At 43.5% G+C, this 25,334-nt stretch overlaps 1 protein-coding gene across 2 annotated transcripts in view; it reads right to left on the bottom strand.

The window, feature by feature from the left end:
• Positions 1–12,836: 12,836 nt before the first annotated feature.
• Positions 12,837–25,334, bottom strand: part of TSHZ2 (teashirt zinc finger homeobox 2) — a 195,296-nt gene continuing 182,798 nt past the window's right edge. For both annotated transcript variants that reach the window (XM_073580620.1, XM_073580621.1), the window contains exon 2: positions 12,837–18,630. In XM_073580620.1, the coding sequence (XP_073436721.1) occupies positions 15,578–18,630 (3,053 nt within the window). In that variant the 3' untranslated portion in view covers positions 12,837–15,577. The remainder of the gene's footprint in view (positions 18,631–25,334) is intronic.

The following is a 25,334-nucleotide window of genomic DNA, read 5'->3' as shown; positions in this document are numbered from 1 at the left end:
AATTGTGGGACAAATTCTGGTGCCATTTCTTAATATGAAAATGTAAAACTTGGGGCTAACACACAATCTAGTTGGTAAAAATGTAAATTATTTATTCTTCACTTCCCAATGGTATAAAAGTTTATGATATACCTGTGATGTCAATATAATCACTGCACCCCTAGATTAATTCATTGAGTGGTTTAATTGGTAAAATGGGGTCACTTTATGAGGGGTTCTGCTGTTTTGGCACCTCAGGGCTCTGTCAATGCACCATGGCACCCTCGAACAATTGCAGCAAAATCTGCACTGTAATATGGCGCTACTTCCCGTCTGGGCTTTGCATTGTGCCTCAAAAGTAGTTTTCGACCACATATGGGGTATTGGTGAACTCAGGAGAAATTTCACAACAAAATTTGGGGTCCATTTTCTCCTTTTGCCTTTGTCAAAATACAAAATTTGTAGTTAAAAAAGATTTTTGTGGGAAAAATTTGATTTTTTTTATTTTCACGGCTTAACGTTATAAACTTCTGTGAAGCATCTGGGGGTTCAAGGTGCTCAATACACATCTAAATAAGGTCCCAAAGGGGTCTAGTTTCCAAAATGGTGTCACTTGTGGGGGTTTCCACTGTTTAGGCACATCAGGGTCTCTTCAAACGCGACATGGTGTCTACTAATTATTCCATCAAATTTTGCATTTAAAAAGTCAAATGGCGCTCGTTCCCTTCCATGCCCTGCCATGCGCCCAAACAGTAGTATTCCCCCACATATGGGGTATTGGCGTACTCAGGAGAAATTGAAAAACAAATTGTATGGTGGAGCCATTTCTCCTGTTAATCTAATGAAAATGCAAAATATGGAGCTAAAAACGATTCATTTTGGAAAAATGTGATTTTTATTTCTACCGCTCTACGCTATAAATTTCTGTGAAGCACCTGTGGGTTCAAGGTGCTCAATATACATCTAGATAAGTTCCACAGGGGGTCTAGTTTCCAAAATGGTGTCAGTAGTGGGGGGTTTCCACTGTTTAGGCACATCAGGGGCTTTTCAAACTCTACATGGCGTCCGCTACTTATTCCATCAGATTTTGCATTCCAAAAGTCAAATGGCGCTCCTTCCCTTCCAAGCCCTGCAGTGCGCCCAAACAGTCACTTTCCTCCACATATTGGGTATCATTGTACTCAGAAGAAATTGCACAACAAATTGTATGGTGCAATTTCTCCTTTTACTCTTATGTAAATGCAAAATTTGGAGCTAAAAGATTTGCTTGGGAAAAATGTGATTTTTTTTTTTATTTCCACGGCTCTACGTTATAAACTGTGAAGCACCTATGGGTTCAAGGTTCTCAATACACATCTAGATAAGTTCCCTAAGGGATCTAGTTTCCAAAATGGTGTCACTTGTCGTGTTTTTCCACTTTTTAGGGTCATCATGGGCTCTCCAAATGCGACATGGCATCTGCTAATTATTCCACCATATTTTACATTTAAGTCAAAATGCACTCCTTCCCTTCTGAGCCCTGCCGTGTGCCCAAACAGTAGATTTCACCCACATATTGGGTTTTGGCATGCTCAGGAGAAATTGCACAACAAAATTTGTTGTCCAATTTCTCTTGTCACCCTTGCAAAAGTAAAAAAAAAATAGGTCTAAAGAAAAATTTTTGTGAAAGAAAAGTAAACGTTTGTTTTTTCCTTCCACATTCGAAAAATTCCTGTGAAGCACCTGAAGGGTTAAGAAACTTCTTGAATGTGGTTTTGAGTACCTTGAGGGGTGCAGTTTTTAGAATGGTGTCACTTTTTGATATTTTCTGTCATAGAAGCCCCTCAAAGTCACTTCAAGTATGAGGTGGTCCCTAAAAAAATGGTTTTGAAAATTGTGTTGTAAAAATGAGAAATCGCTGGTCAACTTTTAACCCTTATAATTTCCTAACAAAAAAACATGTTTCCAAAATTGTGGTGATGTAAAGTACACATGTGGAAAATTTTTGCCAATTTTCCATTTTTTTTTTTCCAAATAAACGCAAGGCATATCAAAGAAATTTTACCACTATCATAAAGTACAATATGTCACGAGAAAACAGTCTCAGAATATCCAGGATCCGTTGAAGCATTCCAGAGTTATAACCTCTTAAAGTGACAGTGTTCTGAATTGTAAAAATTGGCCTAGTCATTAAGGTGAAAACAGGCTAGGTCTCAAAGGGGTTAAAGTCAGGTCCCCTACTGTTTGACACTAGGAACAGAAGAATTTTTTGTGACCTATGGATCAGGTCTCTATAACACACTAGATGCTACAAACTATTTGAAAGTCAGGTCCCCTACTGTATGACACTAGAAAAAGAAGAATTTTTTGTGGCCTCTGGATCTGGCCTCTACAGCTTACCTTCAACCCAATCAAATGACAAAGTGTGATACGGCGGGTTCTCTAACTTTTTGCAACTGAAAAATTATATATTTTTTTAATGTGCCTTAGATCTGCAGACAGGTTCTTATCACCGCCACAAAATTACAATGTAGGATACAGCAGGTTGTTTCACATTTAGCTAGTGCAAAAATATTAGAGTGCTATACTCGTGCATGGAGCAGAATAGAAGCAGTGCACAACACACTTGTAGGACATGTGCCTGCTGGCTTTGTCTGTGCACCTCAGTAATGGACAAAAAAAAAGTGCTGGAAGGTAAATTTAACAGCCACATTGGACAATAGCTAGCTACACAATCTGACTGATATACAACCACCTAACTAACTAGCTAAAATCTTGCTGTTAACAGTGCCAGCATCAGGAGCAGCCTCTCTGCACTGTGTCAAAATGGCGCTAAAATAAGATGTCCGCTATTTATATGGCGAGGGACATGTGATTTCAGCAGCCAATGACACAAGTTGTGACAGGATATTGTGGGTATTTCCTGCGCCCTGATTGGCATAAAGTTAGAAAAAAATAAATAAATGACTATTTACTTGAACGACGTGCCTCTGAGCTCTGCAAACCGTCATGCTCACCCGCAAATCTTTCCACAGTTCTGCCCTACCCTACATCTCCGTCTATCATCCAGCCGTCTTATCCGTTCTGTTAATGGTCAAAGATGAACATCCTCCATAATCTGAACCTTCCACTTCAATCTTCAAGTCTTTTCTCTTGCTGCACCTGTTCTCTGTAATGCACTACCCCCTAACAATTCAGTTAATTCCTAGTATCCACACTTTTTAAGCATGTCCTAAAAACGGATCTTTTTAAAGAGACCTATCGCCTTAACTCACTAATCTGATCTCTGTTCTCCTTTACTAAATTTTCTGCAGAATCTGGTCCCATCATCTCTTTGAACACCCTCCATGCACTCAGTAGTACTTTGTATCTGGATAAACACAGATACAGTCTGATGACCTGTTCATGCAGCTTTATTTTATCAGAAAGATGGCTGTACCATACACCACAAGCACTTTTTACCTTTTGTAAGCTTGCGAGCAGTATCCTCATTCCTTGTGTGAATGACGTTTTACTCTGTACTGTCTAATATTGTTTGTACATGGCCCTTCTGAATTATTAAGTGCTGCAGAATATGTTGGCGCTATAGAAATCACATTATTATTGAATGTAATGTGGTGTTTGTATAGAAGCTGCTCATTGATTGGGTAACTACTCCCAAGTCAGTAATTACAATACCCGTTATCTCTTCGGCTTTTGCCTCCCTTCTATTTCCATTTCTTGCATGGATAACATTGGATGCTGCACGCGCTGCTCTCGAAAACAAAGGGAAGCAGGTTTTGCACATGTGGATTTTTTACTCCTCCTACAATCAGAGACTATGTCCTTAAGCTTCCACCCTGGGGCCTGGCTCTCACTATATGAAGTAACATATCGCGCGGGCCCCTGTGGCAGCCTTGGCGTGGCGACTGATTGAAATTTGCTGCATTGCTAAAATAGCTTTTGTTCTTTATCAAGTTGAGTCATTTTTATGTGAAGTGTCAGGATTCCTAACAAATAGCAGCTGCCAGACAAATCAAATTCCTCATCTTAAACTGGAGCTCAATAATTTATAGCTTTAATCTGCTCAGCGAGGTGTGCCGCCTGACGGTAATTATAAATGCGCGCAGAAATTATAGCTGAATGCCTTAACTGCATTAGGAGCCTTCTGATGAACAATGATGATTCTCCGCTCATTTCCAACAATGGTGGAGGGGCACGGCCGTGTCAGTGCATTAGAGTCGTTCCCTTCATCCGCTCGCACTCTTCTCTTTCACTTACCGTGAAATGTCACATCATATTTCCAGCGTGTGAGTAAAATTTTTTTAAAATATTGCATCCGGATTTTTTTTTAAATATACAAAGGTTTACAATGGGGAAGGTTTGCAAATCTAGAGGACAGTCTTCATATTGGCATCTCGTCCCATGGAAGACAGGATTATGCACAGGGAAGGCATGGGTGAGGAAAATTTAAGCGGAGCCCTCTTATTTGATATCTTATATTGCTGGGGAGTTGGAAAACCAAAACAACTTGTGCACTCCATATCATAACATAACTGCCAAGAATTATGATTGTCAAGCAAATCAGTCCTCAAAATAGTTATGGCTAGGTCAAATTTGCAAAAAATAGAGCGTCACTGTGCAGAGACAGAGCTTATAATTAGGGATGAGCAGACCCGTGGATGTTCGGGTTTATTAGGTTTGGCCAAACTTGAGTCCAAAGTTCGGTTTGGGTACTCAAACTTTTCCCTCGAACTTTGGTGCTGTAAAATGGTCTTAGCAAGGGCTAGGGGGCTGCTAAATGGGGGTAAGAGTAGGACCATTGCCTGCAATTGTGACCAGCTGTGAACTGGTCCTATTATGCTGGAAAGGGTTGAATATCCATGGCCCTTCCCAGCCTATTAATATCAGCTCACAACTGTCTGCTTTGCCTTTGCTTTTCATTAAAATTGGGAGGACCTTAAAAAAAAAAAAGGATGTGAGGTTCCCCTTATTTTTAATAACCAAAGGCAAAGCAGACAGCTGGGGGCTAATATTAATAGTCGGGGAAGGACCATAGATATTGGCCTCCTCCCAGCTTAATGTGGCTGAGGGCGGGTCTTATTAGGCTGGGAAAAGGCCAATAGTCTGGGAAGAGCCATAGATATCAGATCCCAGCTGTCTGCTTTGTCTTTAGTTGACTAAAAATAGGGGGACCCCACATTTTTCTTAGGGTCCCCCATTTTTAACAACCAACAAAGGCAAAGTAGACATCTGCTGGCTGATATTAATAGTCTGGGAAGGGCCATGGATATTGGCCTCTTCCCAGCATAAGCACTCAGCCACATTAAGCCGGGAGGTGGCCAATATCCATGGCCCTTCCCAGACTATTAATATCTGTCCCCGGCTGTCTGCTTTGTCGTTAGCTGGTTATTAACCCCTTCATGACCGGTACTTTTTTCGGTTTTGCGTTTTCGTTTTAGACCTCCCTTATTCCCAGAGCCATAATTTTTTTATTTTTCCATAAATATGGCTATGTGAGGGCTTATTTTTTGCAGGATGGCTTGTACTTTTGAACAACACCACTGGTTTTACCATATCATGTACTAGAAAACGGGAAAAAATTTCCAAGTGCGGTGAAATTGCCAAAAAGTGCAATTCCACACTTATTTTTTGTTTGGCTATTTTGCTAGATTCACTAAATGCTAAAACTGACCTGCCATTATGATTCTCCAGGCCATTAAGGGTTCATAGACACCAAACATGTCTAGGTCATTTATCTAAGTGGTGGAAAAAATTCCAAACTTTGCTAAAAAAAAAAACTGCACCATTTTCCACCACCCGTAGCGTTTCCAGTTTTCATGATCTCGGGTTGGGAGGCTTATTTTTTGTGCGCCGAGCTGGCGTTTTTAATTATACCATTTTGGTGCAGATATGTTCTTTTGATCGCCCGTTATTGCATTTTAATGCAATGTCTTGTGTTATGATTGAGTCACCGAGGAGGAAAGCAAGACCAAGCTAAGCCACAGAAAACCAGAGAGGTTGGTAACTAAGCAGATTGTAGACCCCTGATCCTATCCACACAACTAGCAGTAGCCGTGGAGCGTACCTACGATGATCCTAGACGCCTCGACACAGCCGGAGAACTAAATAAGCCTAAAGCAAGAAAGGGGAAATCTAAACTGCCCCAGAGCAGACCCCAAAGGAATAGATAGCTCCCAAACATATATTGTCAGTGAGACAAGATGAAAACACAAACGCAGGTAGGAAAATAAACCAAGCAAACGATGGGCCCCACACTAACTAGACAGGACAGGAAAGGAAAGACTCTGTCTGCAATCACGCAAAAAACCCTGCAAAAAATGCCCAACACGTCTGATAGAAAAATACTGAAGTCACTAGACTTCGCCCACTATATCAGCACTCTGGTATATTCTGAAAGCAGAGCAAAAAGAGGCCAATCTAATAAGGGACAAAAACAAACTGGCACAAGCAGTTACATAAAGATGGAAATTCAGCATAGCCCCAGTCGGAGTTGGCTCAACACACAAAACTGAAATAAAGAAAACCAGATCAAATGTGAACAATAACAAAAGAACACTTAGCTGAGCATGCAGGGACTGAGCTGGAAACTAAGACCTCAGGAGGCAGGAAAAAAATCACCAGCAGTGATAGAGGGAGTCGGCTGTCTTAAATCCAGTCAGAAACTCCAGATCTCCAGTCATCCTCCTCATTATCAGGTGGCAGGCCTCTGTTAATTAGATCAGCTCCATTACCTCCAGTAACCACCAGAGGGAGCCCGGAAAGAGCTGGCGACCCCTCAATGTGACCAGCTCACTAGTAACCAGCGGTAGGCCAGAAAGCGAATTCACAAAAGTCGTGTTCCCGGTACCCTATTTAGCGATCAGGTTAATCCTTTTTTTATTGATAGATCGGGTGATTCTGAAAGCGGCGATGCAAAATATGTGTATGTTTGATTTTTTTATTGTTTTATTTTGAATGGGGCGAAAGGGGGGTGATTTAAACTTTTATATTATTTTTATATCTTTAAAACAATTTTTCTTTAACTTTTTTTAGAAAGTCCTGGATATATTCTTTGACTGTGTGTAATGCAGACTCCGTTAGGATTTGGCTTCTATTGCAGGTACCCCTTTTTAGGGACTTGTGTGCCATTTCAACGCACTGCAAAATCATTAGACAAAATTGCAGGGAGCCTGCAAGGATGCACCATGCTATATAAAAAAATACCTGTGCAAGCAGAGCAATTCACATTTAAATTAATGTCCGTGATATGGCAAAGCTGTGACTTAATAGGAGAATGTCTCGTAACCCAATGGCCCAATATAAACATGGTGGTCAAATTGATAACATGGTGGCTGAGTAGGCAAAGTAAACATCCAAATCTTCCACCATGGAGTCTTCAGAATCCTCCTTGCCAATACCTGTGAATAATACACATAGTACTACTCTTTGTACATGATATAGGTGCAGTACTGCCACCCAGTTTCCCTTTGAAAATTATGTAAGTACAGGTAGCGTTGCCTCAGGATTTTTTATTTTGTAAATTATGTAGACACAGTTATGACTGCCCACCTGCCTCCCTCTAATAAATGTTAGGTAGATAGTATTGCTCATGGAACATGATGTACGTACAGTAGTGCCAGCCCGTCTCCCTCTGCAAATGTTTGGACAGACAGTGCCTGCCTGTCTCCCTCTGTAAATGATGTACGGACAGACAGTAATGCCTGCCTATCTCCTTCTGTACATGCACGGACAGAAAGAAATGCCTGCCTATCTCCCTCTGTACATGTACGGACAGACAGTAGTGCCCGCCCATCTCCCTCTGTAAATGATGTTTGGACAGACAGTAGTGCCCACCTGTCTCCCTCTGTAAATGATGTACGGACAGACAGTAGTGTCCACCTGTCTCCCTCTGTAAATTTACGGACAGACAGTAGTGCCAGCCCATCTCCCTCTGTAAATGAGGTACGGACAGACAGTAGTGCATGCCTATCTTCCTCTGTAAATGGTGTATGGACAAACAGTAATGCCTGCCTATCTCCTTCTGTACATGTACAGACAGTAATGCCTGTCTATCTCCCTCTGTACATGTACGGACAGACAGTATTGCCCGCCCATCTCCCTCTGTAAATGATGTTTGGACAGACAGTAGAGCCTGCCTGTCTCCCTCTGTAAATGATGTACGGATAGACAGTAGTGTCCACCTGTCTCCCTCTGTAAATGTACGGACAGACAGTAGTGTCCGCCTGTCTCCCTCTGTAAATTTACGGACAGACAGTAGTGCCCGCCCATCTCCCTCTGTAAATGGTGAACGGACAGCCATTAGTGCCCGCCTGTCTCCCTCTGCAAATGGTGTACGGACAGATAGTAATGTCCGCCCGTCTCCCTCTGTAAATGATGTTTGGACAGACAGTAGAGCCTGCCTGTCTCCCTCTGTAAATGATGTACGGACAGACAGTAGTGTCCACCTGTCTCCCTCTGTAAATGATGTACGGACAGACAGTAGTGTCCGCCTGTCTCCCTCTGTAAATTTACGGACAGACAGTAGTGCCCGCCCATCTCCCTCTGTAAATGGTGGACAGCCATTAGTGCCCGCCTGTCTCTGCAAATGGTGTACGGACAGACAGTAATGTCCGCCCATCTCCCTCTGTAAATGGTGTACGGACAGACATTAGTGCCCACCTGTCTCCCTCTGTAAATGATCTGTGGAGACAAGACAGGGTTCTGGAAGGTTCCCCTGAGGAGTCTGGTTCAAGATGTGACCCAGAGCAGACCTCATGTGAGGTTTCTCCTGACCCCCTCCAGGCTCCAAGCCTGGAGGTTCATCCTTCTCTTCATCTGAAGACTTAGGGCCCCGACACACATAGCGACGCACCATTGATCCCGACAACGATATGACCTTGTCAGGATCGCTGGTGAGCTGCTAAACAGGCAGATTCACCAGCGATCAGCACCAGCGACACGCGGGTAACAAGCAACGCACATCACTTAGTTACCCACTGTGTACCTTAGTTACCAGCGCGCTGGTGCAGGGAGCTGGTAACCAAGGTACACATTGGGTTTCTAAGCGGCGCGTGGCACTTAGAAACCCGATGTGTACCTTGGTTACCAGCTCCCTGCACCAGCGCACTGGTAACTAAGGTACACATCTGGTTTCTAAGCGCTGCGCGCCGCTTAGAAACCCGATGTCTAATTAAGTTACCAGCGACAGCTCGCTGATCTCCCGCCTGCCACACGCAGCGATGCGTGCTGGCCAGCAGGAGACCAGCTATCAAAAAAATGTCCTGGCCATTCCAGGACGATCAGCGATACCCGGCAGGGGGGCCGGTCGCTGGTGTCAGGTATAGCGTGGCACTACCGCAAGGTGCACAAGTAGGTTACCTATACCAAAGTGAATAATAAAGTAACTTGGCACTCAACTGAATGATTCTTTTAAAAACAAAGTTTTTATTTTATATGCAGTCCTAGAAGACATTTCGGCCCACAATCGGCCTTCGTCAGTCTGCCGACTGCTGTCACGGTATAATGACCAGATATAGAACCAAGAATCTATGTGGATTCCTGCTTTATGGTATAATGCAGATTTGTGCTTCCAGCTGACACTACTGCGTGCTGTGCTAAAGGTGGACAAGAGATGATAAACTGTTAATGCTGTGGCTGTATAGCATGGTAGAAAAAAGAGGCCATATGAGGCCTGTGGGTGTGAGGTAGGGATGTGGCGGGCTAGATGCAGTTTCCACCGCTCGTCCGCTACTCGTCTTCTAGGACTGCATAAAATAAAAACTTTGTTTTTTAAAAGGATCATTCAGTTGAGTGCCTAGTTACTTTATTATTATTGGTCGCTGGTGTCACACACACAGCAATCTCGCTGGTGAGATCGCTGTTGCGTCACAAAACTTGTGACTCAACAGCGATCTCGCTAGCGAGATCGCTGTGTGACCGGGGCTTTACAGCCAGGCTTAAAGCCTTGGATCTTCCCCTGACTTCTACAGCCAAGATGGCTGGACTTTTAACCTTTTTTTTTTTTAAACCTGGATCCCCGCTGTCCGATTTAAGGCGTTTCTACAGCATTAGGTCGCACTAAATGTGTACAGAAGAGCCTATTGCTCTGCGTGAGGCAATTGAGGGTCTCCCGCCTCACCGCAAATTATCTGTTATTTACTTCAAGTATATTTCTGCACATACCGTGACCAGCTGAGAAAATGAATACGGGATTTCAGGTCTGCACATATTGCCATATATTCCCTCTCTGCCTTTATGCCACCAAGAGACTTTGAGCTTCTTATAATTACCTGCAAGTACTGCTTCTATCTTATACAGGTTCTTAAAGCTCCAGAACCTCAATTCTGTGTCAGAATCCAATCCTGAACTGTATTGGCCATGGATTCTCCACGTGAACTGTTACAATAACTCCATGTTATATCTCCCCGTTCTGCTGAAGTAAAGCAGCTGTTATCCCCGAGACCTGTTGTCTGTGGTTATTCAATTGGATGTGGACACTGCGTGGGGGTGGATAACAGTGAACGGAATGGCCCCACACCAGGGCTGTTGCATACGGACAGACAATAGTGCCCCCCTGCCTGTGTAAATGATGTGTGTACAGACAGTAGTGCCCACCTATCTCCCTCTGTAAATGGTGTACGGACAGACAGTAGTGCCCACCTGTCTCCCTGTTATATGGTGTATGGACAGACAGTAGTGCCCGCCTTTCTCTGTAAATGGCGTATGGACAGACAGTAGCGTCCGCCCGTCTCCCTCTGTATATGGTGTACGGACAGAGTAGTTCCCGCCTGTCTCCCTCTGTAAATGTACGGACAGACAGTAGAGCCCATCTGCCTCTGTAAATGAGGTACGGACAGACAGTAGTGTTCCCCTGTCTCCCTCTGTATATGGTGTACGGACAGACAGTAGTGTTCCCCTGTCTCCCTCTGTATATGGTGTACGGACAGACAGTAGTGTCCGCCTGTCTCCCTCTGTATATGGTGTACGGACAGACAGTAGTGTCCGCCTGTCTCCCTCTGTATATGGTGTACGGACAGACAGTAGTGCCCGCCTCTCTCTGTAAATGGCGTATGGACAGACAGTAGCGTCCGCCCGTCTCCCTCTGTGTATGGTGTACGGACATAGTTCCCGCCTGTCTCCCTCTGTAAATGTACGGACAGACAGTAGTGCCCATCTGCCTCTGTAAATGAGGTACGGACAGACAGTAGTGTTCCCCTGTCTCCCTCTGTATATGGTGTACGGACAGACAGTAGTGTCCGCCTGTCTCCCTCTGTATATGGTGTACGGACAGAGTGTAGTGTCCGCCTGTCTCCCTCTGTATATGGTGTACGGACAGACAGTAGTGCCCGCCTCTCTCTGTAAATGGCGTATGGACAGACAGTAGCGTCCGCCCGTCTCCCTCTGTGTATGGTGTACGGACAGCGTAGTTCCCGCCTGTCTCCCTCTGTAAATGTACGGACAGACAGTAGTGCCCATCTGCCTCTGTAAATGAGGTACGGACAGACAGTAGTGTTCCCCTGTCTCCCTCTGTATATGGTGTACGGACAGACAGTAGTGTCCGCCTGTCTCCCTCTGTATATGGTGTACGGACAGACAGTAGTGTCCGCCTGTCTCCCTCTGTATATGGTGTACGGACAGACAGTAGTGTCCGCCTGTCTCCCTCTGTATATGGTGTACGGACAGACAATAGTGCCCGCCTCTCTCTGTAAATGGCGTATGGACAGACAGTAGCGTCCGCCCGTCTCCCTCTGTGTATGGTGTACGGACAGAGTAGTTCCCGCCTGTCTCCCTCTGTAAATGTACGGACAGACAGTAGTGCCCATCTGCCTCTGTAAATGAGGTACGGACAGACAGTAGTGTTCCCCTGTCTCCCTCTGTATATGGTGTACGGACAGACAGTAGTGTCCGCCTGTCTCCCTCTGTATATGGTGTACGGACAGACAGTAGTGTCCGCCTGTCTCCCTCTGTATATGGTGTACGGACAGACAGTAGTGCCCGCCTCTCTCTGTAAATGGCGTATGGACAGACCGCAGCGTCCGCCCGTCTCCCTCTGTGTATGGTGTACGGACATAGTTCCCGCCTGTCTCCCTCTGTAAATGTACGGACAGACAGTAGTGCCCATCTGCCTCTGTAAATGAGGTACGGACAGACAGTAGTGTTCCCCTGTCTCCCTCTGTATATGGTGTATGGACAGACAGTAGTGTCCGCCTGTCTCCCTCTGTATATGGTGTACGGACAGACAGTAGTGTCCGCCTGTCTCCCTCTGTATATGGTGTACGGACAGACAGTAGTGCCCGCCTCTCTCTGTAAATGGCGTATGGACAGACAGTAGCGTCCGCCCGTCTCCCTCTGTGTATGGTGTACGGACAGAGTAGTTCCCGCCTGTCTCCCTCTGTAAATGTACGGACAGACAGTAGTGCCCATCTGCCTCTGTAAATGAGGTACGGACAGACAGTAGTGTTCCCCTGTCTCCCTCTGTATATGGTGTATGGACAGACAGTAGTGTCCGCCTGTCTCCCTCTGTATATGGTGTACGGACAGACAGTAGTGTCCGCCTGTCTCCCTCTGTATATGGTGTACGGACAGACTGTAGTGCCCGCCTCTCTCTGTAAATGGCGTATGGACAGACAGTAGCGTCCGCCCGTCTCCCTCTGTATATGGTGTACGGACAGAGTAGTTCCCGCCTGTCTCCCTCTGTAAATGTACGGACAGACAGTAGTGCCCATCTGCCTCTGTAAATGAGGTACGGACAGACAGTAGTGACGATTAATCATTGCATTCATTTAGGGCATAAACCTTTAGGCCCTGGTGTGTGTACTGGCCTATGTGTTGCTTCATGTCTGAAGGTTCACTGCGAAAGAATACTTCCAGAAATAATTGGACATCAAAGTCGTCAATCATTAAAAAATAACGGTTTAATTAGCTGAACAGTAATATTCATTTTTTTTAATCATTTATAACCTGCTTAAATATGAATCGTTACAGCTTTATATATTACAAACTTAAGATTAAGTGTTTGCCTTAACCAACGTATCATAGAACATTTTATATAAGTTATATTAGGCAAATCAGTGATAGATCTGTAGCAAGTGACAGTCCTGTACAAAACCAGAACCGCTCCAAGCGGATGCTTCATAAACGAGGCAAATAACCACCCACTTCTGGCTCGTTTGTGCTTCTCCCCTTTGCAAAATGACTATATATATATATATGTACAGTAAGAGCATTGGTTTTAACCCATTGCAGTCCTAAACTGAGCAATGAACATAACCTAAGAGAATATGAAATGAAGCGTTAAATGGTGGTGCGGGGAATTTTTGGAACTCTGAAATCAAAAGATGGTCTATGAAAAGTATTTCGTATAACAAGTTTAATAAGATTTCTCCTGTAAGACATGAGAGGAGAGGAAGCAGAGACAGTGAGACTCCCTCTTGTGGAAGAAAATGGCATCTCCAGTTCTGCTGTATGAGACAAATCTGTTTTTCCCCCCTTCTTGCATTGTATGGCTTTGTGTTGTACAATTATTATTTTCAACTGTGCAACTTATCCCTGGGTGATTCATACTTAATAAGGATGAATGTCGAAACATGGGCCAAGTAACTCAATCTCTTCCTATGGAATACTCAGCGATGTGACTCCAATATTGCATTGATTGATGTAAGTTGTCTAGCCTGATCCACCCGTCCACAATGACTACGAGGTAAATTAGAGGTTACTATTGGGTACAAATAGTTACGCTGATCCATGGCCGAGTTTATGCCACCCAACTGCACCGCCCCTGGGAAATCTGGTCTGCAGTAATTGTTGAAAATTTGTGCAAAAATTTGTAAGGTGATGAAACAGTGAAAAAAAGTTATTTTATTGCAATGCTTCGGTCTGTCACAAAGGTGGATAACGTGATGGGAGCGGGTAACATTTGGGGCCCTTGTAGAAAGGGCATACAATGTAAAGTGCATAGTGCATCCACCCATGTGACACTGAATACATGGCTGGGGCATCACAAGTGCAGAGAGTTGGTGTCCCAATGTGTCCTGGATCTGAAGCAACCTTCATAGATGGTATATTGCTATGCTCTGCTGTGCCACCTAACGACACCCAGTAATTGGCCCCCGGAAGTAGTCTTCCTCTTGAATCAGAAGTGATCACCTATAAAATGAGGGTGTGATGATTTCAGTGCCCAAAAAGCTCTTTAGTGAGTGCATGGAACCTTTCTGGGATTTGAATCAGCCTTGGTGTCAGGTCTTTCAAGCTAATCAGTGGTGCCAATGCTACTGCTTGTACAGAGATAATGGGACTGCTTTACCACCAACTCCAGAGCTGAACTCACAATACTGCTGGAAGTATCTTCTCTAGACAGACACAAGCTTCAAATGCTGTGAGATTTCATTAAGAAGCTGCATTTACAGGTTGATCCCATTTTTGGAGATTGGTTTTATATGGGAAAAATAGCGATCAGAGATGAGGATTTAGGAAGCATGGCTGCGCACAGGAATGTCAGCAATACTCTACATGACACGTTGCATTTATTTATTTTGGTGAACGCATCAGATCCAAATTAGCTGCTCTATGGCTGTGCTCATGTACAGAAAGGAACGCCGTTCCAGCACTCATCTTCTATATAAAAAAAGTTTGCAATTTTAATCATGCTGGATTTGAAATTAATATAATAGAGCAAACATCTAAAGTTATTAAAAAAAAAATGCCACATTAGCCCACATATTTTGAGAGGTACTTAGCCATGGCATAAAAATAAAGTCCAGCTGAAAAATGTGCAGAACTTTTTTGAACCTTTCTACTTGATTTCTCTTTGTGTGTGAATTATTTTCTCTATAATTATAAAATTACAAAGTTTTTTCTATATAAAAGAGGAGTGCTGAAACAGCCTTTGCTCTTTGCCTTTTGGATGAGTAGCATTCACTGTATATTCATATATTCCTTCGCACCATGCAAAATTTGCCAACATTTGTAACGCCTTATGAACCGTCTACAAGACATTCACACTAAGGAAGGCGAGCAGAGGAGAAAAAAAAGTAAGCTCGTGTTTTTTTTCTTTTTGAATGTAAAGAAACAAACAGCTCCCCTGTGATAGAGACCCCAGAGATTAGCAAAGTTGGGGCACAAACTTCAAGAACCTCATTTAACATAAGTAAAATTCAACTTTTGATGACAAAGATATATTTCCTGGTGTTCCAACATAAACCCAAAGAGGCCTCTAAAGTGACAATGAACAACGGTTCATATTTGAAAAAAAAAGTGGAGACTAAATGACCTAGTGATGAGCGTCCTTGTGGCATCAGGAGGTATAGGACCATTAGTGATACTCCCCCTTAAATTTACTACAAGTTGCACAGATTATAATCTGTCGGAATGTAACATTTTGGTTTCTTGCAATGTATGGACAATGCTTCAGGTTGCAATTCAATTAGGAGTGATGCAGTCTCTCCCACAGAGAGCGATATAGCAGCAGCTTCCTAGGAAATGTTATAGGAGATGACCCACCCAACAATGGTACATAGCAGACCAGTATATACATCAACAGATCCTTACATCGCGATAGGTTCACTACTTCCATAAAACGAGCTGTTCTGTGGGGGCCATAAACTGTACAGTCTGGATTTTTTTTTTTTTTTTTTACAAACTATTCCTCGTCCACTTCTGCCACAAATTGTGAATGATGTTCTGGGGACTTGCTGTGTGTTTTGCTTAGGTGCAGCTTAACTGCATGCTTGCTGGCAAATGTCCTACAACACAACTTACACTTAAACTTAGGGTCTGTGTCTTCTTCAGTAGTCACCGGCTGGGGTGACCTCTGTACAGCTACCCTAGAGATTTCCTTCTCTACCTTGGTTTGCTGTTCCACAGCCAGCTTGTTCATATCTTTCATTTGAAACCCAAGATGAGTCTCAAGGTGGGCTATATAGCTCAAAGGGGTTCGAAACTGAGATGCACAGTCACTGCAATAAAACACGGGGTGTCCCTTGTCCATGTTTTTCAAGAATTTTGTTCCACCGGTCTTTCGTAGCTGATATTTTACATTGGCCAGCCAGTGACTGATGGTAGTCATAGAAAGTCCAGTGAACTTAGAAATCTGCATACGTTCTTGAGGTCCAAGGTCCGATAACAAATATTTCCCCTCTGATGTCTGAAAGAGACTTGATGCAAATTGAGCTTGTAAGATGAGGAGATGCTGAGGATTCCAGTTGGATTGTCTTCCCTTCCTTTTATGTAAAGATGAAACCTCTGTTGAAACTTCTTCAAAGCGCCGGGAATCCATCTCTAGTTTCATGGAGGCTATTCTAGAAGAAGCAACGTGCTTTGGGGTGGTAGCTTTAGGCAGAATCTTGACCATATCAGCTATGTCAGACAGAGCATGTTTCTGAGGAGGAGAAGTGCACGACTGAGCTTTGGAGGACTCCACTTTTTTACTTTTAGATTTGGTCAAATCTATTGGTTGATCAGTGGTTTCGAATAAATAATGGCCGGTAGGCTTTGGTGTTGTCAAACATACTGCTGGTTTTTCTACCCGACTGACTGGAGATTTCTGAAACATGGATATTAAGCTTGTGGAACTTGAACTGGATGCTGGTCTTATTGACTCCGAAGCTTTTCCCAAGTGATTATTTAGCACAGACTGTAGAGCGCTGAGAGGATTTACACAAGGAATATCAGGAGAATGATTTGAAGAACTTCGTAGTGAAGAACATTCTTCTCGCCCTATTGGGGACTCAGTGTGTTCCAGGAATTTGAGTTTTTCTTTTTCACAGCTTTGTTTAGTTTTCCCGTCATGTTTCGGGGAACATGGTTCTTTTCCTGGTGACTCTGTTAAGACTTCGGCTTTTGGTGACTCCTCACTTTTATCTGGTTGTGTTCTTTCTGATTTAATGGTCTCTTTTGAGGATTCTCTTTCAGACTCTGTGTCATCAGACTCCTCCTTCACTTGTGTAGACTGAGGTTCTGAAGGGCTGCTTGAGGAGAGTACTGAAGATTTGCACTTAGGAGCAATTGGTCTAAATTTATTTGAGAAGGTTGGTCTCATCTGCATTACTTGAGAGCCAAGGGAAGCTGAGGGTTTCATGACATCTGAAAGTTGATATGCGGCATGGATGCTGGGATAGGCACTCCAGCTTGGTGTTCCATTTTGGGCTTTGTTAATAGCCGAGGTTACAGTGTTTTCTAGAGATTTCAAGATATCTCCACCTTCCTTTGAACCATCTTCCAAATCCTCTTCTCTTAAATACTGGTATTTAAGTGTTGGATCTAAGGGCTTTTCCAGAACATCTTCATGATCATCATTGGCATCCATTTTTTCGTCCTTGTTACGGTCTTCTGACATATCCATTGTACATTCTTTACTAGTCAGGATTTCAGAGTTTAATCCTCCTGATGGAGAACTTGCTGATGGCTTTGACTGGCTGTCACTAGAGGGCGAGTCTGAGAGTGACTGCATTTTTTCTACAGCAAGAGGGTCTAAGACCAGCTGCTTACCTTTTTTAGAGGCTGAATTGGTAACTTTCAAGAAATGTCCAGTGACCATCATGTGCGTCGTGAGTTGCTGCAAGGTGTCGTGGGAACTGCCGCATTCCATGCACTTTAAAATTTGAGATTTACAAGCTTCAAACTGCCAAGTATAGCTAGCACCATTCTGGTAGCCATACCGATTGTTAGAGGATAGCTGTGAATTCTTGTGTGTGGAACAATGTTCCACAAAGGAACCAGTGGTTGAATCTGGTGAGCATGGTCGAGTCACTTCAAATACACGTTTTTTTGCTGAGGAGACCATTTTGGATGAGAGGCTGGGGACAGGTTCCTTCAAAGGCACTTTTTGGTAATGCTTTGTTTTTATCATGTGGACGCTTAGATCTTGGAGAGAATCAAAAGAGTCTCCACAAAACATGCATTTCAAAACTTTCTGGGCATCCTCCTTGTCCATATCATGAAATGCCCTTTTTCGGGGTTTGGAATAATTTGCAGGTCTGTGCTTGTCTTTCTTGTGATTATTATCTTGATAATGGCCCGTCTCATTCATATGCACAGTTAGCTCCACTAAGGTGTCGTAGGCGGCACTGCACTGCCTGCAACGGAACCTGCTGGCTCCCGTGAAGACGGTGCCATACATTTTGGAGTTTTGACGATACAACTGAACAGAACTGAAGAGGTTTGGTTTAGAAATTGATTTTGAGGGTAAGTTTTGCTGTAAACTTTTGGAGAGAGCATCCTGATGCCAATCAAATTCGCCTTTACTGGCTCCATTGCGATTGTCACAAGGCTTCCGCTCAGCAGGAGGCACCTTAAGACTCAGTCCTAAATTTGTCCAGTAGGAATCAGACAAGATGTTGGCATAGGCCATCTTCATTTTATCCATACAGTCGTGCCCCTCTGGCTGGAGCCGCGGGAGAGGGTCTGTTTTTTGGTCCTGAGCATCTTTAGAAGATACACTTTTTACATCTGTCACCTGATCACTGGCGTCACTCATCAAGGACTCACTTTCCCCATCTTGATTGCATATGAAACTTCCTGGGGAATTCTGGAAACTGTGGTTATGCTTAAGGTCCCCAACTACCTCTGGTTCCTCATCTGTGGGTGAGTAGACACTGTCCTGGTGCGGAGCAGTGGAGTTGCTATCATCATCCTCTTCCTCATCGTCCTTGACACTGTCATCCTTCAAATCATCGTCTCCATCTTGGAAATATCCTGTAGATACAACAACAAACCAAGTCAGTCAATGCAACCTTGGCTTACCACTAAATCAATGCTGCATCACATTTCTTCACGTCTCATCTAAATTTTACCCCACATTTATATTTCTAAAGCAATTAAACTATCATTATTTCTTACAAAAAAACTGCTCCCAGTCAAACAGTAAGGACAGATTGAATATTATTCAACCAAGATTGTCCACATCGGTAATTCTGAAGATTTGAAGTCATGACAATCTACATTAAGAGAACATAACAACTAATAATTAAACAAAATTATTTATCCCAGTGGAGGCAGGTGGATACCGGTGGGGACAGGTGGATACCGGCGCGAGCGCTCTCATTTCTCTGGTTGCTTTTGAACACTGTGGGCTGGCGGTGGAGGAGAACGTTTCTTGCGGCCTTTGAAGTTCTGCTGTATATTCATTCCTGCTCAGCTTACATCAGACAAATGTTTAGTGTATCACAGAAAGCCACAAAAGCAGCAATTTCATCAATATTTCACAACAGCCTTGGGGGAAATTGTAGATTCCAATGCTGTAGGGCAGCTAATGGAAACACACAAGGGTTTTGTACATTTAAAATCAGCTGCTAGGGAGAGGAGAAATACACCAGATTGAGAGCTGAGGAAGGAGGGGAGAGATCCCCAACCTGTCTGCCTCCTGCTGGTCTGAAGGTAATACAATGACTGGAAGTTTCTAATTTATCGCTAATACACCGCTGTGGTCACCACGTCAAGGTGTCACTGCTGTGTTCAATGATTGACCACGAACGTCAGAACGACATGAAAGGTGCAGAGGTGTCAGGACGACAAGAAAGCATCACTACAAAAGACAAAAAACTTACAGTTCACTAGAGAACTGTGTACAAGGGAATTTTAAAAGGAAAGTTGATTGTAGGACATATAAATGGAACTTCCTGACAAAGAAGCGAAACACGCGTCGAGGTGTATGCTAAGGTGCCCCCTGTATGCCTGTCTTTATGTCCACAGGTATGATATCTGTTATACTATGGATTGATAACAATATTATGCAAATTCCCAACCTGTTTACATTGTGGATTCAATGTGTTTCTGACCAGGGCTTTTTTTTTTGCTTTTTTTTTTTTTTTTTTAACTGAGGCTAGCTGTTTTTTCAGGGCATAGTTTTTTGTAGTGTCTTTTATTTGTTATATGCTATTAACATTCATTAATATTTTTTATTTATATTTTGTTATTTACATATTTTTAAGCTAGTTTGTAGGCTAATAATCATGCACAGGAAGCTTGTCAGCTGATTCATGATGGCCAAACAATGAGCAGAATGAATCAGAACAACATGGTTGCACAATTGCAGCTTGTCATATTTTTTTTTTTTAAAACACTCCGTTTCATAGAACAAAGTTTCAAGATCCGGCTGTGACCATAATTGGAGACTAGTCTAGCGGGGTGTGGCCCTGCTGACTTTTCCCAGCTTGACTACAGGTGATTGACAGGTCTCTCCCTATGTACAAACATGGGAGAGATCTGTCAATCAATTACAGCAGTGCGGGGAGAAGCCTGGGGCATCGCTAGATTAGTCTCAAAACTGCCTATGGTTCCCGGCAGGATCTTCAAAGTATCTCAAACGCTCTGGTGCTTCAGAGAGAAGTATACCTGGCTGCATTTGTGTAGCCACGCTCTGATTCATGCTGCCCGGGGTTTGGGCAACATAAATCCTAACGCTCCATTACAAAAACTGATCTAAAGCCATTGAACAGCTGCCAGTCGACTAAATAGAAGCCTCATTTACTGGATTATTTACAATTTTTCTATCTCCATACAGAATCTCGTTATCAGCAGAATATTGACCCATTTACAAAGGGCAATTTGCTGCCGCTAACATTATTTGCTGACATAAATGATCCGATCACCCGACGATCAAGCATCAGGTGATTGCCGACATACATATATGGTCTACCAACACTTATTTGCTGATAATCTACTTGTCACCATTAGTGCACGTCTATATTACAGTACCAGCATTGTGGAGGAGACATCACAAAATCTCATCTGTACTCTGCGAAGAAAATCCGCAGAGGAGATTCTCTGTCGTGGAAAGTTTTCAATTTGTGCTGCATAAGGGAGAAATGGGTGACAAAATGTACAGAATTTCTGCATCAAAATTTGCACAATTTGGTGCAGTTTTTTCCGCAGTCCATACAACACATGACGATGCTTTCTAAATGCGAGTTATAATTTGCAGAAAAGGCTGATCTGCTGTACAGACTTACAATGTTAAAAAACAGGTCCCCCCTCTCCAATAAAGCTGGAGCCAATTTTCCTTATCTTATGGAAAAATTCCTTCGATATGTTACGATCACAGGATACGGTACATTCAGTTTAAGAGTTTCGAATATAAACCAAAGTAAATTACCCTTGGTCCTCCCCCCTGGCACAGTTTACTGCTCCGTGGGCTCCCGGCAGACACTCCGCAGGGCTGCTTTGGATTGTGCTTCGCGGGAGGAGAACTAACACAATGTTTAAATCTGGTGGGTTTTGGACACGATTCAAATTAGCAGCTGATTTGTGGTGTGGAATAAACTACAGTGCAGACATTACGGCCCCATGTCCCGCCTGCGGGAGGTTAACGTAAAGCAGGCAGCGCACTCTGACATTGAGGGATCCCCCATTTCAGATGTGATGACTGGAGTTGGCGTTTTAGGACCCAAAATGCAAAATATGTAGCAACCCAACCTCAATTATTCAGACATTGCACTGGGAAGAGAAGCTGGAAGTTACGTCTACATCCCGGCCTGCACCCCTATACTTACCCCGCTGAGCTAATGGGATGCTGTATTGAACGTGGCGGGCGCTCTTTATAAGTAAGGGCAGGGCTACACATACATAATACTTTCTCACTTCTCGTACCGTATTGAGCTTTCAGCATCTCTTTATATATGGACACACATACGTCTCATTCCTGAGCCCAAGCGGCAGACACATTTATGTCAGTTAATGACAGATCCATCAAGGCTGGATGAACGGATTGCAGGGCAGAGCCATTTCACATTTTTTATTACCTCTAAATCCCTACAATGAAAGGTAATATGTTTTAATTGACCTATAAAACAGTGAGAATGGCCAGCGAGATCCTGGCTGTGATTAACGAGCTGTCCGAGGGGATGGATGGAGGGGCAGCTTACACAGCAATGGATCACAGCGGGGATCAGCGCTTACCTGGGTGACCACATTATCCCGTCTGTGACACAGGCTCAGTGTATTCTCAATGAATCACAATGTTCTCAGCCAATCAGGTAATAGCAATATTCACAGATGAATAAAGTATTTCAAGAAATATAAGTGCAGATCTTGTAGGTCACATATTAGAAGAATAGCGGAAGAGCTACCCATTACAATATGACTCTTTGGGAATTTTCTGACAACTGACTGCTCCGTGCAACAAGCTGAAAGCCCAAATATATAATCACTTGTAGGTGTTTATGTGAGAGGCCGTTCATTTATGGCTAGGTTACCAAGCCCGACATTCACAGTCTAAGGGTTTCTGCACACTACTGTAAAAATCGGATGAGTGCTATCCGTGGTTTTAATGGACAGCACTCTCCGCCATGTTATTCTACGGGGCCACACACATGTCCGGATTTCTTTGGACCAAGTTGATCAGAGGAGAAAATCACAGCATGGACAAGTTGCATCCGATTATCGTATCGCACTTGGCAATCATGTTTATGGGTCCGTGGCAAACATCGGACCACTCTCAGACAACATCCGAGTGTGGTGCAATTTTCTCGGACACACTGAATGGACGAATTTATTTTTTTCTCCTCATCCGAGAAAAGCCGATCGCGGGTCTCTTGACACAAACTCAAGCCTGATCGGCATATATGAGACTGCTACGTTTCCAGCAGGACTCCCATGGCCGGTTCAGACGTTAGCGTGTGTGCAGACGCTGCGGATTCTGCTGCGGATCCGCAGCGGTTTTGGCCCTGCGGTGTACAATACCATAATATCCTATGGGAAATGGAAACCGCTGTGCACATGCTGCGGAATTTTCCGCGCAGTTTTTCTGCGGTTTCTAATCTGCAGAAAGAATTGACATGTCAATTCTTTCTGCGGATTCCGCTGCGGTTTACCATCTCCTCCATTGTAGAGGTGATAAACCGCAGGGTAATCCGCAGATAAACCGCAGGTCAATCCGCAGCAGAATCCGCAGCATGTGCACACACCCTTATGGTGCGGCGCGAAACTGGCCTCATGCTACTATAAGCCTGGAAAACTTTAGGTTTAAATCTGAGCAGCAGTCACATTACCTTTGTAGCGTTTTTGGGGAGTGGAACGATAATCCATGAAAGACAAGTTTAATTGCCTTTATAGGAATAGCCACACTGGGTACAGGGTCCGATATGAAAAATTTTAGCACAAAAAACCTTCCCCAAAACTATTCTGCATTCTTAATACTTGCATACAAAGGCTAGCATTGATGTGGTGATTAATTTTCTTAGGCATTGCTCCTCCCAGACTTCAGATCTGCAGAGTTAGGTCACGTTCACACTATCAGTATTTGGTCAGTATTTTACATCATTATTTGTAAGCCAAAATCGGGAGTGGGACAATCAGGGGAAAAGTAACATAGAAACATGTCACCACTTTAGCATTTGTTCACTAGTTTTGGCTTACAAATACTGATGTAAAATACTAAACTCATACTGAACGTGTGAATGTGGCCTTATAGAAAGCAATCTATAAAATCAGAATAGGAGCTTTCCGAAACATCCTTGTAATACTGATACGGTTATACTAGCAGTGAGTGAGTCCAGGGGGTGGACTCATCCAGCAATTGACTTTCCAGTACGACTCTGTATAGAGAAAATGGCCAATCACTGAGTAAGACCGCCCACTGGACTCAAAAGTAAGGCCACCCACTGGTCTCATGAGTAAGACCGCCCACTGGACTCATGCATACAAAGACCAGGGATTTCAATAAATAAAATATAAAACTTATACAGAAAATTTTCCCACAAAAATGTACATCAATCTGATCCTACTCTAACATCCTAAGATGGATAGTACTAAGATACTAGACCATATTCCCATTAAGTCGTATTCTCCAACATGGTAGCGTTGTCATTTCATTTTTCACAACAGAAAGACTCGATTCTCCACAGATCACATAACATATAAATATGTCTGCTGGCGCCAGTAAAAGAGGTCAGCTGAAGGTAGAGCCATCCCGGCCTGCAGCACCTGTCATGGCGGTGTCAGGCTGTATGGAGTGGGTGTTTCGAGCGGTTCACATACAATAGTATTCCACTCGTGGGGCACTTAGAGGATGTGGAGATTAATTTGTCTTATCTGGAATAGAGGAGCGGGATCTTAGTCACATGCAGGTATGGAGTACGTTGTCATCTCCGAGAAGCGGTGACAAATGACACTAATGATTAATGAGCGGCGCTCCCTCATCAGTCTTTTGTTCTGCGATCATGTAGCAGAATCAGACGCTAGAAAAAGTCTTGCTTCCTCACAGGAATGAATTGTTATTTTCTGCCACCACATAAAAAATGGCAGCGGTGTGCTGCCTGCATTGTGTGTCTTAGACTGAATTATTGACTGTCAGGAAGAAGTCTACAATTACAATGAACACGTGGCCATATCTTCCAGGGAGATGATCCGACCTTTCCTATCTCTGCCCAGAACACAGGGGATGGAGCGATGTAGAACAAAGATTCTGTGACAAAGTCATAATGACGGAGGATCTCGAGAGCTACGTGCTCATTACACCCTGTTAAATGGCAGCACCTTAAAGAGGAAGCCTTGGCATAAAAAAAATAATCAGGTTGGGAGTATACCGGCAGTAAATAACAGAACGGCAGGAAATGGCGCCCAAAGTGGTCTCCCCCCCACCTTCTCCTAGGTAGTAATGAGGCGTCCAAAAAGCTTAGGTGTCGGGAAACCAGTTGAGATGGAATCAGAATCAGAAGCCATGATCACAACACTGACAGCAAAAAAGAATTTTCTAAGATAGCTTTTTTAAGGCCGTAAGCAAAAGATGCTGCTTTAGGGATTGAATTCTCAGTTATATCTTCAGCAAAGAAGAGACTATTAGTATATTTAAGTTCCCACAGGAGCATTGCATGGCCTATAAGTCTCCTTACGCCAATTTGGTGCCCTCCACAAGGAGAAATTTTACCCCTTTAAAACACCTATCAGAGGCCTATTACCCAGTCAGATCAGTTCTGCTTTGCACTGATGAGGGGAAACATCCCAAATCACATCTTCAAAAGGGAGTGGCTTCTTTGGTTTCTTATCCTAAGTCATGTGACAAAAAGGCTCGATGTTGACTTTTGGGATTGCTACTTCCAATGGGTGGAGCTAGAGATCCAGCCCTCTTTGAAGAGGCTATTTGCAGATTTATGTTCTGCAGGAGCATTGCATTATATATAATTCTCCTTATGCTGACATTACTCCTTATATTTCCCATCAGAGGCCTCTCACCCATCCAATTCCGACTCCCAGGTTTGCACCAATGAGGGTCAAATACTCCAAACGCTTGTCTGCAAATGAAGAATCTGACTTGGCTTCTTATCATTAGTCATGTGGCAAGGCTTATTAAAGAGTCAATTAAAACTTTTTAGATTGCTTCTTCCAATAATTAGCCCTTGATTTCTTGTCCTCTTCCTCTCTGAAGAGTCCATAAGCAAGAAAGAAAAACTTTTCTTTTCCAA

The sequence above is a fragment of the Dendrobates tinctorius genome, unplaced genomic scaffold (genome assembly GCF_039654945.1).
Source record: "Dendrobates tinctorius isolate UK_male_01 unplaced genomic scaffold, ASM3965494v1 ptg000065l, whole genome shotgun sequence".
NCBI lineage: Eukaryota > Metazoa > Chordata > Amphibia > Anura > Dendrobatidae > Dendrobates > Dendrobates tinctorius.
The sequence above is the reverse complement of the archived record's forward strand: the minus strand, read 5'-3'. Positions and strand labels throughout refer to the sequence as shown.